General features: G+C 38.3%; 2 protein-coding genes across 5 annotated transcripts in view; both read right to left on the reverse strand.

Moving 5' to 3' along the window:
* Txnrd1 (thioredoxin reductase 1) overlaps positions 1-16,168 on the reverse strand; it is a 59,974-nt gene that overhangs the window by 34,589 nt on the left and 9,217 nt on the right. For 3 of the 4 annotated variants that reach the window (XM_078052915.1, XM_005322342.5, XM_078052914.1), the window contains exons 2-4: positions 6,215-6,334; positions 4,447-4,519; positions 2,851-2,970 (exon numbers count right to left, since the gene is read on the reverse strand). In XM_078052915.1, coding sequence (XP_077909041.1) covers positions 2,851-2,970; positions 4,447-4,519; positions 6,215-6,301 — 280 coding nt within the window. In that variant the 5' untranslated portion in view covers positions 6,302-6,334. Of the gene's footprint in view, positions 1-2,850; positions 2,971-4,446; positions 4,520-6,214; positions 6,335-7,513; positions 7,846-16,168 lie in introns of those variants that run through there. The other variant, XM_013357307.4, reaches the window with a different exon arrangement.
* On the reverse strand, positions 11,640-13,877 carry Eid3 (EP300 interacting inhibitor of differentiation 3). Its single transcript, XM_005322452.4, has one exon. It carries the CDS (start codon positions 13,846-13,848, stop codon positions 12,646-12,648), a length of 1,203 nt encoding a protein of 400 aa, XP_005322509.3. The 5' UTR covers positions 13,849-13,877; the 3' UTR covers positions 11,640-12,645.

Consider the following 16,168-nt stretch of genomic DNA (forward strand, 5'->3'; position numbering starts at 1 on the left):
AGCGTGCCCTTCTGCACACAGCAGTGGATCTTAGTCAAATCTCCTAGTTTACTCTCTTCCACTACAGAGAGCCAGGCCACACCTTAGGTTGAACTACAGTAACCAGACTAACAGAACTGCATCATCACTTTTAACATGTTGGGCACATCTTCTCACTTAAGCCTCAAAGCACCCTAGGGAGCAGGAATTATTCCTGTTATATATCCAGGAAAAAAAGACTGGAGTACCAAGGGCACACACCCATCAGTGGCAGTCACATGCCATGTAAAACACCAGGTATATGATGAGGATATATCCTCAAATTCTGCAAGCCTGACTGTGAACAATGATCTTATTTTCTCCATAATGACAATGAGATCCTAAATCTTTTCAAATACTTCAATTTTAAAAGATACATTTCATTCTTGAGCATAAAAGTACCCTAAGCAATATAAAGCCAACCAATCTTCCAGAAAGGACCAATTCATCCAGCTTGAATGACTGAGCTCAAAATGTTTTTTTAGGATCTATGACTTTCTCTGTGTATCAGTTTGAAACTTTAGAAAAAAGGCAGATCTCAGGTCTGGACCTGCCAGCTGTGGGGTGACTGTCACTCTCCTGGTCATTAGATTCAGCTGTTGGCTTGGTTCAGGTCCCTGTCCTCCCTCAGCATGCTGGGTGCTATCTGCAGTGTCAGACACAGTGTTTCTAGAAAACAAAAGAGCTGTTGTTTGATCAAGAACATGAGATTAGATGTGTTCCTATTCTAAAAATATAAAATAACACTTCAAAATTCATTTAGTAGGAGGCACCAATCAGTAGCCTCTCTAAAGGTTTTGGTCTCATTTGAAAAATACACCTCCAAATTTCTTTCTAGCTCTAAGACCTAGTGAAATAAAGTAATGTTTATCTGCATATACTTTATTCCTCGCCACAACTATTTTACCACCAAAAGGAGGGAGGGTAAGCATTGTTCCCTCAGTGGTATATCCTGACAGGCATAGTATGCCATTTTATTTCAGAATGAAGGTTTGATGAGAAGGGCTAAAGCAGCAAGCATTCTCTACTGAAAAGTGTAAGAATTGAGTGCAGTTCTTCAGCTGTTCTCAAAGACCCTGGAGTTGCTGCTGCTGACAAGCACAGGAATCGTGAGGTTAAAACAGAAAATGACGTATTTCTATCTTAAAAAGACCTTAAGGAGGAAGAAACACAAAGGAGGTAAGACAGTTAAATCAGTTGGATAAATAATGTATATAAGGATAGACAAATCTGATTTGATTCAAGTTTTCAAACCCCAGGAAATTCAGGGAGTCTGAACTGTGCTAGTATTGGCTCCTTATTATCTTATTTGTTGTATGTTTATTAGTTTTTGATTCTATAACTAGAAATAAATAAAAAATATGCATGGCTATTTCATATTGTTGTTACATTACAGCCACAGAAACATTATTTTGTTGTAAAGATCTGTCAGTCTGCTAAGTTATACACCATTCCCTACCTGATTGCTTAATTTATTACAATTATTTTTAGTTGGTCCCACTAATAGAATCCACATTCAGCAGTGGCCTATTCTTTTCTTTTTCAAACGAGTAACCAGTATCCTTTAAAGATTCTAAAGTCACTATATTACATAAATTCTCCTACATTTTTAACTACATTAAGTAATCCTGTTCCACTGACTACATTTTTTTTTCTTAAGAGTTGATAGCTAAAGACTAACATGAACAAGGACTACACACAAACCTGAGTGTTGGACACTATATAGATGATTAATACTCCTGTTATATAACTTTCATCAGAACTTCTGGAATTAAAAAAAAAAAAAAAAAGACAGAAAGAAATCCAGTCAAGAAAAGGAAGAAAAACCATGTTGCTAACTGGATGTGTTCACAGCAGTGTCCAGAAGGGGAAGGGCGCTACCTGGCAGGCCAGGCAGGAATGACCGCCTCTAGACAGGACAGTGAGCAACTTAGAGAGGAGAGGGAGAGGGCAGAGTTTGGCAATTAGGTATCAAACTCATGCTTCTTAGGTCAGCTGAGTTTACTCAATTCTCTTTTCTTTAGGCAAAAAAAATTAAAATGGGGTTCAGAACAAAAAAATGAAAAACTCTCAAGTACAGCCTCGGGTCTCCAAAAGCTGTAGACAGAAAGCAGACTTAAAAGGGTCCCAGGAAACAGGTGATACTGATCTAAGAAAACCTGAATAATTCATATAACTGTACCAGGCCTCACTTTATTCTTCCACCAAAGAACGCAATCTACTTTCTAAAGTCACAGATTCCTTCCTCAATTTGTCTAGGGTTTCTAGAGAATTCTAAGTATTTTTAATGCAACAAAGTCTAAATGTTCCCTCCAAAACAAACAATACCTCTCCTAAGACCTGCTTTGGAGAAAAATTCAATAGCTTCAAAACAAAGCTCATCAGATACGATCTGTACTTCCTTCACATTACAAACACTGTGTGACCTCTTTCACACACTGGGAGATTCATTTGAAAGAATTCTAGGGGCTGGGGATGTGGCTCAAGCGGTAGCGCGCTTGCCTGGCAAGCGTGCGGCCCAGGTTGGATCCTCAGCACCACATACAAACAAAGATGTGTGTCCACGGGAAAACTAAAATAAATAAATAAATAAATATTTTTTAAAAAAAGAAAAAGAAAGAATTCTAGGTTTCTAAGTAGAAATGCCATATTAAATATCTGTTCTTACTATACTGTGTAGCTATCTGACAAAGGATAATTGCAGTGACTTTGTCAACAAACAAATGTAAACAATAAGAACAATTTCCAGGGTGTTTGCTAGCTTCACATTTCCAGATAGCAGTTCAAACCCCCAAAAGCACAAACAGAAGAGGAGCTTTCTCACTCCCATACCATTGTCCTCGAAGTTCCAGCCATAGTTTCGAGAGTCTTTCAGGGCTTGTCCTAACAAAGCTGCTTGGTGCATTAGTTTTTTAGGTATGCAACCCACATTCACACACGTTCCTCCAAGACCTGCAACAACATTAAAAATTCAAATTTTACTATGTGCACACACACCCCATCCTTACCATCAAACTCATATGCAGAAATGACAAAGGGTGGTTATGCTAAGCATGCCTTAACTGCAGTGGTTCTGAAACTACACACAAAAAAATTGTTAACTTATGCGCATTTTATTTTCTTAAGGAGGCTTTCACTGGATTCTCCAAAGGACTCATGTCCCATCTCCCTCACCCCTACCCCTTCAAAATAGCACAATATCTCTAAGCTTAAACAGCACTGTGATAGCTTGTTTCCCATTAAAATAAGATGCAGGCAGGTGGAGAGGTTGCCAAAATAAAATTAATCAGCATGCAAGACAGCATTGGACCTCACAGCTCAAAGCTATGTCCTCTAAGAACATTACCAAGAGTTCTGTGGAGGTAGGCACTGCAGGGTAGGGGACACACCTAGTACCAAGAACAATGCCCAGCACAGGATTGACATTTAAGTTTTTGCTAAATGGATAAATGAGAAATTGTGATATTGCCGTACCTAGATTTCTGCTTCTTGCCTCCTCCTTATGCAAGGAGCCAAGTAATCTTCATAGAATTTACTACCACATTACTCTCCTGCCTTAAACTCCTCAAAGGTTTCCCACTATGCTTTGATTAGTTCAAAGTTCTCATCTTGGCCTGCAAAGCCCTCATGCTACCTCCAGCTCCTACTACTCATGCTAGAAGCATGAAGGGCTCTTATGTACCTCAGGGCCTTTGAATGTACCACTATGACACAGAGAAAAGCAGCCTGGAGGGTATGCCTCAGCTTCTGGTATAGGGAGTTCATTCTTACTTCTTAAGGCTTTGCCTAACTGCCATCTCTTCAGTAGCCTTCCTTGATAAATTTCTCAAAGTCAAAACTCTCCTTTACCCAGTTCTTCTCTATCCCATTATTAAAAAAAAAAAAAAAAAATCAGGACTACTTATCACAATTTGTGAAGTCCTTGCTTGTTTTTAATCTCCACACCAAAATGTAGGTGCCACAGGGGGCAGAAATTTCTTTCATACTGTGACAATCTAAGCTATATTCCCCAGGACACTGGTTCTTAAATCTGAATTTATTTAATCAATGAATAATAAAAATAAAATTCCTCAAGACAGAAGCAGCAAGGCTGCCCATTCTGATTCTAGTTTTTATTTGAATGTAGAAAGTGGATTTAAAACAGGAAGTTTTAAAAGGTTTACATTTTTCACTTATTAACCCCCTAAATACATTAAACTGCACAAATGTTTACCATAAAGCATAGCTTGTGCAAAAGGTTTCTATCTTGGCTGTGCTAAAGAACCTGGATTTTTAGCATTTAACCCAAGTCAACTTTAACTTGGCTCAAATGAAAGAGATATGCTGTTGGTTTTTGTTTGTCTCAGTGGGTTTTAGGAGCTACTTACATCATTGCTAGAGAAAAACTGACTTCTACAAAACCACTTCTGAACTACTTTAGGAGCTTACCCCATCTAGTTCCAAGAGGGGTTGGAGTGACAAAATCCAAGACCATAACCTTCTTGTCATATTTGGCTGCCTCCTGGAAAACAAAATTACTAAAATGAGTTGAAAGAGTTAATATAATAAATGGGCAATGGGCTGCTAACATCCATGCTGTTTTATTAAGCTATAATGCCTAAGGCATAATCAATTATTTATACAAGGGAATTTCATGTACCATGACTTTTCAACTCCAAGATAAAAACTAAGATCCTAAGATAGGCCAGGTGTGGGGCTCAAGCCTGTAACTCTAACGGCTCGGGAGACTGAGGCAGGAAGATCTTCCAAGTTCAAAGTCAGCCTCAGCAACTACTTAGCAAGACCTTAAGCAACTTAGTGAGACCTTGTCTCTAAATAAAATACAAAAAAGGACTGGAGATATGGCTCAGTGGTTAAGTACCACTGAGTTCAATCCCCAGTACCTTAAAAACAAACAAACACACACACACACACACACACACACACACACACACACAAAACACTCAGTTGTGAGGGCAGCTTTAAAGATTAAGCAGATTCCAGCTATAAAATCGTTGGAACTGGATAGAAACCCTAGAATCCTCTTACATAATTCTACTCAAACAATAGTAGATTAAGCAATAATCTGAAAAAAAATATGTGGCCACTCAAGTGCTACAGAGCTGGTACAGCCAATTTATTGACAGCTACAGCCCTTCAAATAACTTGTAACCTTAAAGGTAAGACATTTGAAAGCATTTGTAAGTTCTACCTAATTCAGTTTATAAGGCAAGATACTGAATAATTTTTTTCCCCTCAAAATTGTCAGATTTCCTACAATTCTCATGTGAGGAATCCACGAAAAAGCTGATGGTATCTATAAAGTCTCTAAATATATTTTGGGGGGAATGAAGACAACAGTCAGGTTCATTTGAGTATCTTTTACCTTTCTCAGGGACTAAGCTTTGTACGCTGGCAACTAAACCTCTAATGGTTAAGAAGACAGAGTCCCTGCGCACCACTTCCAGAGTAAATTATATCAGGTACTATTCCTGAATTGCTTTCAGCGAAGTGTCACTTCATGCTAGACACTGCCCTGCTCCTAATTTGGTCAGCTTCATGTGAATCTACCACCTTTCCTACATGACCACAAACTATACCTTAAGGAAGTATAAACCACGTCATCTTTAAAAGAACCTGGTAGAAAGGATGACAGGGCTAAGGTCCTCACTTGGGCAGTGGATCTAGGTTCAGGGCCAGGAGCCCCACTCCTAACCTGGACCTATACATCCTCTTCCCAGTCACATCCAGGCCTCGGTGAGAGGTTATTCTCTTGGATCACTCTCATCTACACTGGAGGCAAATACTTAAGTTTTAAAAACCTAGCTCTTCCTCATCTTTCTCCTGGAGACACAAGGGATTGAGAACAAGAAAATCATCAAAGTGAAAAAAAATCTAATACAAGTATTAATGATAAATATATTTGTTTAATTTCAAACCATTTCCACAAAACAGCCTTATTATCTTTGGAAGAAAAAAAAAATCAACCAAACTTAAATAAAAATGTGTTCTAAGCATGGACCCAGTACTATATCAAGAACACGTATTTCAATTTGGAAAGGCAATTTATAATAATGGTCCCTTAACATGTACCACTCAAAGTTAATGTGATAAATACAAAAGGGCCTCAAACCAATTCCATAGAGGAGGGGGGAACTGTTATAGACAGGAATACTCCAAACATAACCCAGATGATACACAACACAAGGAGCCTTGCCTTGGCAGCAGCCAGTCCTCCTGAGCCACCTCCAATGATGATAAGGTCGAAGTCATAGGACTCGGGAAGATCCTCAGAGCCATTCATTTTCAGTTGCTGTTGAAAACTGTCCTCACAAGCCTAAAGAAAAACAATGGAAAATAATAAGCAACAATATCTAAAAAGTTTGTAAGACATTCTTCCTTTTGGAAAGCAAAAGGAATTTTCAAAGAAAAAAATGTTATTTGACTTCTGTTATAGCTCATGAAGAGAAATATTCCACCTTCCTTCAAGCGAGGCCAGTGCTTGCTTGCTTTTGGGCTCCGATCCTGGAGGACTGGCTCCAGTCAGCGCCCTCTTGTGCCACACTCTCTCCTTTCAAGTGTTCATGGGATACTTCTACATGGGGAAGTCCTGGCAACACAACCAAAGCAACTTTGACCTAAACTTAGTTGGAGCATCCTAGAATTTTGAAACTAAATTTTAAATTAGGTTTTTAAAAATGTTTGTACAGTATATTTTTAATGGTGCCATCAATATAGTTTAGTAATCATCTTTACTTTCTAAGTCAAACGTGCAATGAGTGGGTTAAAGTCTCAGACCAAGATAGGGGCCTGGTAAAGTGTGGGTAAAATTATTTCAATGTAGCAATTTTAAAGTCAGTCAAATATTTAAGATTTTTCTATAATTTTAGCTGAAGCATTAAAAATCTGGAAATTCGGATTAATCAAGTTATATATACATGCATGAATATGATAATGAACCCCACTCTAACATAATTATAAAAAACTGTTTAAAAAGTTTAAAAGAAAAAAAACTAAAAATCCAGAAAAACTGATTGACATTGACCTGCATGAAAAATATAAGAAAAGAAGTCTCTGCTTTTCAAGGTATCTTATGGTTGTTTTTACAGTATTTGGGATAGAAACTAGTGCCTCATGTATGCTAGGCAAGTACTCAACCACTGCCAGGCATTTTAAATAAAAATGGCTCTGTCTAGTTCATTCCTTTCTTCTGCATATACTTGCAGTCTCCTATATTTATTTACGCTAGAGAAGCACTCTACCATTGAGCCACAACCCCAGCCCTGAAGTCTCCTATATTATTTCATTTTCATATTCTATGCAACAGGCTTTATAAATTTAGGTTTTTGACTCTCGATTCTCAAAAATCTAATCATTCCACTATTATTTCATATTACCTTTTATTAAAATAAAAATCTGTGCTAAGGAGAGGACTGAAAAAGCTGAAGAACACAAACAAAATGTTTTTTTAAACATAAAGTTTTAACCTTAATAGCCCAAAAATTCCCAAACTTACCAGCCCAGACTGCATATTTTTCTCCTGCCTACAATCAGGTGTAGCGGATGAAGGGCAGGACTTGGGGCCAGCAAAACAGGGTGCTTGGGATGTGGAAGGGGGTGCAGTTGAGGAATGTGGAGGAGGAGGAGGCTCAGCCCTGCAGGTGTCCCCAGGCAGCATGCCAGGTGCACATGGTGACTCAGGGGCCAGAGGGACAGTCCAGCAACAGTGGGGACAAGACCATATCACCCTGATAGTCTGCACAAAAGGTCTAATGCCAGAAGCTGGTAGGCACAGCCAGTATTCATCAACTGGCATCATGGCTGAGGCTGCTCCTTCAATGCAGGGCACTGTGGGGGAAAACAAGTTGGTAATGACAGCCATTCAGAGCAAAGGACCAGAATGAGCTTCATGTAACAAGTGCGACTCCTTCAGTCTCACAGAGTAAGAGAATGACTTGCAAATAGACATAGCTGGATGTTCTTGAAAAATAACCTCATTTTATCTGCATAGACTGTTGAACAATCGCTGTCTAAATGAAACCACCAATTCTGGGAAAGTCCTGCTTCCAACATATCTAGTTCAACAAATGAAAGAAAATGTATCCTTGTGCCGAAAAGCTGAAAGTAGCCCTCACCAACTTAACCATCAGTGCTAGAAAAAATTTAAATTTAAAAATAGTTTTAATCTTTAATGTAGTAAATGTTAATAGATAGAATCCACATAAATTCTGTTGCTGACAGGGGAAATATTTTGTCGAAGTGGCACAGTTGGGTAAAAGAGCTAAACAATTTAGAGCAACATCCCAAATGTTCTAAATTGCTTAAATTTCATGTTTTATACCTCATGTGCAAAATAAGCAGCCTGACTTTTCTTAATGCCATAGATGCTCATGTCTACGCTATTAAAAATCCAAACAACAAACTCAGCAGTGATTATAGAACCTATATCAGATCCAGCTGCTTATCTTCTTTGAAACCTGATGGCTGTCAGACTTGTACTGTAGCAGCCACTGGGATGTACCTCAGGCCTTTCTTGCTCTGGATTATGAACTAGGAAAGCAATAAAGGGAAATTGCAAGTTAAATGCTACAGGTTCTCTAGAAAAGACTAGGTCTATGACAGAGCCAAGGCAGCAGATCTGTTTTTCCAAAGCCTTGACATTAAGAATGGTTCTTATATTTTTAAATGGTTGGAGAGGAAAAGACTAATAATTCATAATAAAAATTACATTAAATTCAAATTTCACTATCCACGAATAAGATTTTATTGGAAAATAACCATACCCATTTATTTCCAAATTGTCTATACTTTTCTTTTTCAATAGTAGAATTGATTATAGATTGCAAAAGAGGCCACATAGCCCACAAAGCTTAAAATACTGTTTTTTCACAGAAAACAACTTGCCAAGCCCTGGTCTGGGGAAATTTTGAATTTGTCAGTGGGTAGTAGTGGACAGAAAATAACAGTAACACTGAAGTGAGTGCAAATCAAAAAATCACCTCATTGTTCAGGGAAGGAGAGATGCTTCCTCTAAGGAGAAATTAGAAAGTTGGCTCGCCATGACCAATTATCTAGATATTCAGCTAGCATACAACTACAATGTCTAGAACCATGGTATGTTTCACCTGTACTCTGTGTCAAGTATTCTGGTAAATGACCGCAGGTATCACGTTGATTACCTCCTTCCGGAGCTTTTCTATCCTATCTGAAAGTCAACTCAACCAATATCCCAGCAGTGTTTCTTTGGTACAACAGTCATTCACAAAAATGTTGCTGTCTTTTCCTCAGTGACTCCCCTGACATAAGAGCATGAATCCCTATAACCTGTGAATGTTACCTTTAAAAGGGACTTTGGAGATGTGACTAAGAATCTGGAGATGGATTTTCTAGAATTATCCCAGCAGGCTCAATGTAATCACAAAAGCCCTTGTAAGAGGGAGGCAGAGAAATGACTACAGTAGCTGGAGATGTGTTTACAGAAGAGACGGCTCTGCCAGTTTTGAAAGTGTTCTGTGCAGGTGGCCTCCAGAAATTGAAAAGACAGGATGAGATTCTTCCTCAGAGCTTCCAGAAAGAACCAGACTTGCTGATGCCTTGATTTTGGCTCAGCCAACCCAATTCTAGTTGGACATCCAACCTCCAGAACCATAAGATAGTTAGTATTGCTTCCACTCACTGTTTGGTTACAGCAATGATAAATGAATATACCCTCTAAAATAGAAACACAATTTTCTGGCACTACTTTTTCTCCAGGCCTAGAGCAGTGTCTGGCACCATTTGTGCAGATTCCAGTTACTTGGCAATGAATTCTCCAGAAGACAAGAGATCTAGAAGTATAAGGAGGACTGGGTTGTGCCTCCTTGGTAGAGCGTTTGCCTAGCATGTGCGACGTACTGGGTTCTATCTTCAGCACCACATAAAAACTAAATTTAAAAAAAGGTATTGTGTCCATCTACAACAACAACAATTTTTTTTAAAGCATAAGAAAACTACAGTGAGTGGTGGTACCCCAGAATTTGCTGACCTTGACTGGAGAATGGGGCGATAACATGAATGTCCACAATGAGACACCATGCTGGAAGTTATACACACATTACATCTCATCTAATCCTTATAGTAGTCCTCTAACTTTTGTTAGATATCATTCCCATTTCATACCTAAGGGAGACCTTGAGAAATTAAGAAAATTGCCCACTAGCCAAGAATTAAACCGAGGTTACAAATTACAAATCTATTATTTTTCTCACTGCACCACCATACATAGTAGTTCTTATTTCAAAGTATTTATCATAAATTTTTCTAATCTAAACCTTACTATTATTCTCACTTGGAAAATCAAAAACCTCAACTTTACAATTAGACAATCTGCCCAAAGTGGATAACAAAAATGTTAGTACTGATGCAGGACATTTGATCACAAAGTGGTCCTATTATCCAATAAAGTTTTACTTTAAAATAAATTCACAACATTCTCTTAAAGTTCAATTTATTTGAACCTTCAAAAGTTAAAGTGCTCAGGGCTGGGGTTGTAGCTCAATGGCAGAGCACATGCCTAACGTGTGACGCACTGGGTTCCATCCTCAGATCACATAAAAATAAGGTGTTGTATCCATCTACAACTAAAAAAACAACAACAACAAAAAGAAAATTTAAAGGTGCTCAGAAAACAATATAAAGTTAAGGTGTTCTAACTATTAGTGGGAAAACAGCATTTTTTCAATATGATTCTTAATCTTTATAAAGGAACTCATCTCTCCATTGGTCAAGTCTTTTCTTCAATGTAAGCATGTGCTTTAATTTCAAAATAATGAGATAACTCACATGTCATGACAACTAGTAAAAACAAAAATGAGTGGATAACTTGATATTTGAACAACTCTAATTTTAAAGAGACCCAAAAAATTACCTACATTTTCTATTATCACTCTGTGCCAAATCCTCCCAGTAAAGAAATGAATCTGATAGTGAGTGAAGAACTCAGGATCTCTCCACTATCCAAAGCAATTATCTTTTCGCTCCAACAACAGATCTCCGGAAAACCCAAGCAAGGTTGGAAGATTTACCAGAAGTGAGGATCAGCAAGACCACCCTAAATCAATGGGTGACAGAAACTGACAAGGATTGGAATTCCTTGAGAATTCTAATAAGAGGTAAGAATAGCTACTTTAGAAAATAATTTACCAACAAGAAATATCTATTTTTTTAAAAAAAATTCTCTAGTATATTATTAGTGAAAAACTTCCCCAAATATCAGCTCTGGCCTCTCTTGATATCATTTGTTTAGCCTTTGGATTTCCCTTCCCTGTTCCAACTAGACTTCCTGTTAGTACAGTCACTTACCCCATTTACAAATTAGTTGCCAAATTCCTCCACTACCAAAGATTAAGTTCCTAAAGATAGAAGGCAACTTATGGGTATGCTTATTATACATTCTAAAGCTTTTTAATTTTCAGCAGTAATTTCTAAATCAGGTTGTAATTTATACTCTTAAAACAACTAGAAGCATCAAAAAGAAAAAAACAGAACAGTTCACACTAAGAATATGTGAATAAACACAGTTTAAACAGACAGTTCTAACCTTATTAACATATGTAAAATTAGTTGGGACAAATATCTGAAGTTGTCACACGATAACACATCACTGATTCTGAAGGACATTTTTTATTAGCAGATACATAAAGAGAACGTATGGGCCAGAAAAGACATTAACCAAGCACAAAAAGCTTACAAATAAGCATATAAGAGGGATTTTTTTAATGTTTTTTTTTTTTTAGTTGTAGATGGACACAATAATCTTTATTTTTATGTAGTGCTGAGAATCGAACCGAGTGCCCCATACACGCGAGGCAAGTGCTCTGCCGCTGAACCACAATCCCATCCCAATCCATATTAGAGGAATTTGTGGGACAAAAAACTTCCTAAGGATACTAACAGATGAAGTCATGCAATTCTCACATAGCTTCACATTCAAGCAGAATTGTTTCCCCTAAATCTAAAGGTTCTCTTATGCCATGACTTATGCATTTGCCCTTATTACTTCCCTGCCTAGAATGCTGTTCCCATCTCCCAATTCCTACTCCCCTTTCAGCCCTTATTTGATATTTTGTCTACTGAGCAGTAGTCACACAAATTTGCTGAGTCAGCTTACAGAAGAAATCATTTAGAAATTATTTATTCTCTGCAGTGAAGCACAGCATCTAACTTTTTTTAAGTTGTAATAGTGCATATTTACTACCTTAATGCTTTTCTTGAGCAACTTTTTACCCACTCTCACCTCAACTTAATGGGATTCTCCTTGGTTCACTACCAGAGAGGAAGCAAAACAGTATCACATACCATTCTGATTTTTTTTTTTGCAAGTTGGCCAATGTTTTTAGTTTACAAAATTAAGAATTTAAAAATTTTTTATTAATGTAGATTTTATAGAGCATTCAAAAAAATATTTCCCATAAGTATGCCAGTGAAAATTTTTAATAATAGATCACAACCTCATAAATTACCAAAACACATTACACAGAAAAACAATTTTCAATATTCTTGAAAATATTTTGCTTTACAAGAAATATAATGTGTGCACTTCTGTTCAGATTTTGCTGTTTTGAAATACTTCAGAAAAACAAAACTGATTCTTATACTAGGAACAAAAATCTAATATGAGTTTGTAATCATAGCCTCTGAAATTTCAAAAGTTGCCACAATATTTTTCCAATCCTGTAAACTCAGAGATATAACTCCTTGCTTCCTACCAAAGGAACTGGGATCACCTCCTTCACCCATTTGGTTAATATTAATTGGCTCTAATATTGGCAGCCTGTCTTGGTCAAGCCTTATTCTTGCAAAGCCATCTCTTATAATAAAAGAAACGTAGAATATATTCTCCACTGTACGAGAGAAAGAGTTTGGATCAATCACAAACTCAAAATAGGACACAGGAGTATCAGGATACTTTCGAAAGTAGGTTTGCAACAATCCCAAGATTCTTTCTACTTCTTTTTCTGTTGCTTCTTGGTTGGTACTCAGGTCCAACTTCCTCAACTTTGTAGGCATATCCCCATTTCCTTCCATTTTGCGAAATTTTTTGTGATGTTCAAGTCGGGGCTTTCGTACAAAAGGCTCAGACTTGAATGAACCAAAAATAAAGTGGAATGTTTCAGCTTGCAATATCCAGGATGTTGCTTCCTTCTGTACCGTCTCCCAAAAGGAAAGAGAGATACTGTCATCACAACCACTCAACTCATCACACTCGTCTTCCATCCAATTGAGGCCCACAAATATAAACAGAAAGTCACAAAACGCTACTTGATTAAAAAAGCTCATATCAGAATTTAACTGCTTTGCTTTTTCTTTACCCAAATCAGAAGCCAAAACAAGAAACTGGGCATCGAGGGCAGCCTCTCTCGTTCGGCTCACTCCATCAAATAGGACGTTGGCTTCCTCGAGGGCCTCGGTTAAGGAGTCGCTGGCCGTGTTCACTATGTCCTCTCGGTTCTGCTGGACACTGTAGATGAGCTGCCGGTATTGCTTGCGGATGTTCCGACACTTCTCCTCGTCCTCGGTCTGACCCAGGAGGTGACAGTCTAGCTCGGGGTCCCCGGAGCTGAGGTCGTCAGAGCAGCTGTCCACCCCCACCACCACTTCCATCTTTGGCGGCTCCTCCTCCTCCTCCTCCACCTGCTTCATGGAGCACGCACGGCAGGTGCCTGTCGCCACTGGCTCCTCGCCTCCCATCAGGGAACCTTGCTCATCAGACATGTCGGTAACCGGCAGCACGCAGCCAACCGCCTTCAGAATGTTCGCGACGCTGGCGGAAATCCAAGGGGCAGTTGAAGAAGAGGAGGGATGCCAGCCCATGCGCAGTGCAGTGGGGACCTCTGCTGCTCTCGCCCCGCCCCGCCCCGCCCCGCCCCCAGCTCCTCCCTGGCTGCAGCTCCGCTAGGCGCTGCCCACCCTAGCGTTAGCCTACTGGCCTGCGCAATGCAAAGAACCGGCGCAACAATGGACCCCCAGCCCCGTACAGAAATAATTCCCATTCAAGAGGCAGCTATTGAAATTTTCAGCAATGACAAAACACCCTAACTTTCAAAGAAACACTTGGACAACAACTAAAGGTCCTACGCTTTAATTAAAACGTTCCCTGCCATACACTGAAATGAGGTCCACATACTTCGTTCTGTGATTTAAAGCTTTTATGTAATGCTTGTTTTTAATAACTAGTGTGGCTAAATTGCTGGTAAGGACAAGTTAAGGTCGAGGGCCCTGAAATGAAGAACCCTCATTAAAATTAGGCAAAATAAAGTTCCCAGGTACAAGGTGACTGGAAATCACACAAATTTAACTGGGTTAATTAACCTTTGCTAGCCCTCAAAAAGCCAATCCCTGCTCAGGTTATAACTGAGTGATAGAATGCTCACTTGGGTTCATTTCCAGTACTGGGGAGAGGGGGGACGGAGGGGGAAAGGGGGGGCGTGCGTAAAAATCCTCTGCAATTTACCAATTCACCTCATGGGGTAGGATCTTTCAAGAGAAAATGCGCAAGATGCACTTGTGACCTTCGGTTTTCCACTGCCTCAGAGAGGAAAAAGAAAATGGGTAGGTAGGGCTTTTCCACAAAACATATTTGGAAGTCTATCAAAGGTTAACAGCCACCTAAAAAGTGAACAAAGCTATGAGGAGTTTAAACATGTTATAAGGATATGCAAGTGAAGTCTGTATGTTGGGTAAGTGTTGGAAAATTCACCCCCTTGCTCACTGGAAATTCAAGTGCCAGTTCATGAAGCTACTCAGGTTATCAGTCACACATGTAGAAATGTGTAACTGACAATGGACGGACTACATAATTAGGATATGCCTAATCCCCAAAAGCTTTTCAAAACTGCAAGTTTCCCCTTAAAAAAAAAAAAAAAAAAAGTGGACCCATGTGCTGCATCTGGCAATCACAAATTTCAACTAACCAGGAAACAAATTGGCTCTACCTTCTCTTCCTGTGCATCTAGACCAGTTTTTCTTTTGGTCTAGTTTCCTGCATGTGAATAAACAGTAAAACCTATATTAACTCTAAAATTCTTACCTTACCATTCATCCATAATTTTTTTTTTAAGTCGGGGCAATTCAGGAAAAAACATGCACTTTTCAGAAACATCCATTATGGTTATTTGTGTGTGGACGTACTGTATTATCCTGCCCTATTAGATTGTGAGGTTTGCAAAAACAAAAACTTGACTTTAAATATTCCAAACAACTGATCTTATATGGATGCACTTGGGTATGTACTGTCTGAATAAGTAACATACTTTAAGAACTTTGTTCCAGTACTGTTACAAAAGTTGTTTGGTGGCCAAGATTAGTAGAATAGATTTTACACAATGAAGGCAAAAATCAATTGTCTGTCAGAAAGTGTCTTATCCCTCCTCTGAAACAAAGAAAAAACAAAGACCCAGCATCATCAAAGGGCTATTTATCTTCTTCCCATCTGGCCAATCACAAATTAATACTCAAACCTCTCTTAAATCTCAGTTCAAAATGCAGTTAAGAACTCCAAGATCCAAATCCAAAAAAAGTCTATTTTTACAGTAAACCATATTTTGAGGAGTATATTTCAATCCACTTTAAATTCAATAAAAGCAATTTATAATTAAAAATACTCCAAAAGACATGACAATCTCTCACTCTAACTTTTTTTTTTTTTTTTAGAAAAATCTGGTAATTCTCCGAAACGACTCAGAAAGTATCACGAATATCATTTATAGGGATTTCTCAGAAGATAACAGCTCATACAACTTGCTCAGAGTTAACACTACCTCAAAATGAGCATGATATTATTAAAAACTGTCACTTCCAGTACTGAATTCATTCTATGTATTAGGTCCTCAGGAACCTTATAATATGTAATCTAGGTCATCCGCAGAAAGGTAAACTTGTATAATTATATTCAGCCTTTAAGTCTGCCTTGAGGTGCACACAATTTTAGTGTTTCTATCAAGTAAAACCATCTCAAGTTCAATGTTTTTTCCTCAGTCACTTAAATGGGATTTCTACACTTATGAATCCTTAAATCATTAAAACTGATTTTCTAACCTAAGATCAAACTACTACTAATTATTATAAATGTAACTTAAAAAGGAAGAAATGGCAACACATAATTTCAAGTGATATTGGTGAACTTTTCCAGGAC

Source organism: Ictidomys tridecemlineatus, chromosome 6 (genome assembly GCF_052094955.1).
Source record: "Ictidomys tridecemlineatus isolate mIctTri1 chromosome 6, mIctTri1.hap1, whole genome shotgun sequence".
Taxonomy (NCBI): Eukaryota; Metazoa; Chordata; class Mammalia; order Rodentia; family Sciuridae; genus Ictidomys; species Ictidomys tridecemlineatus.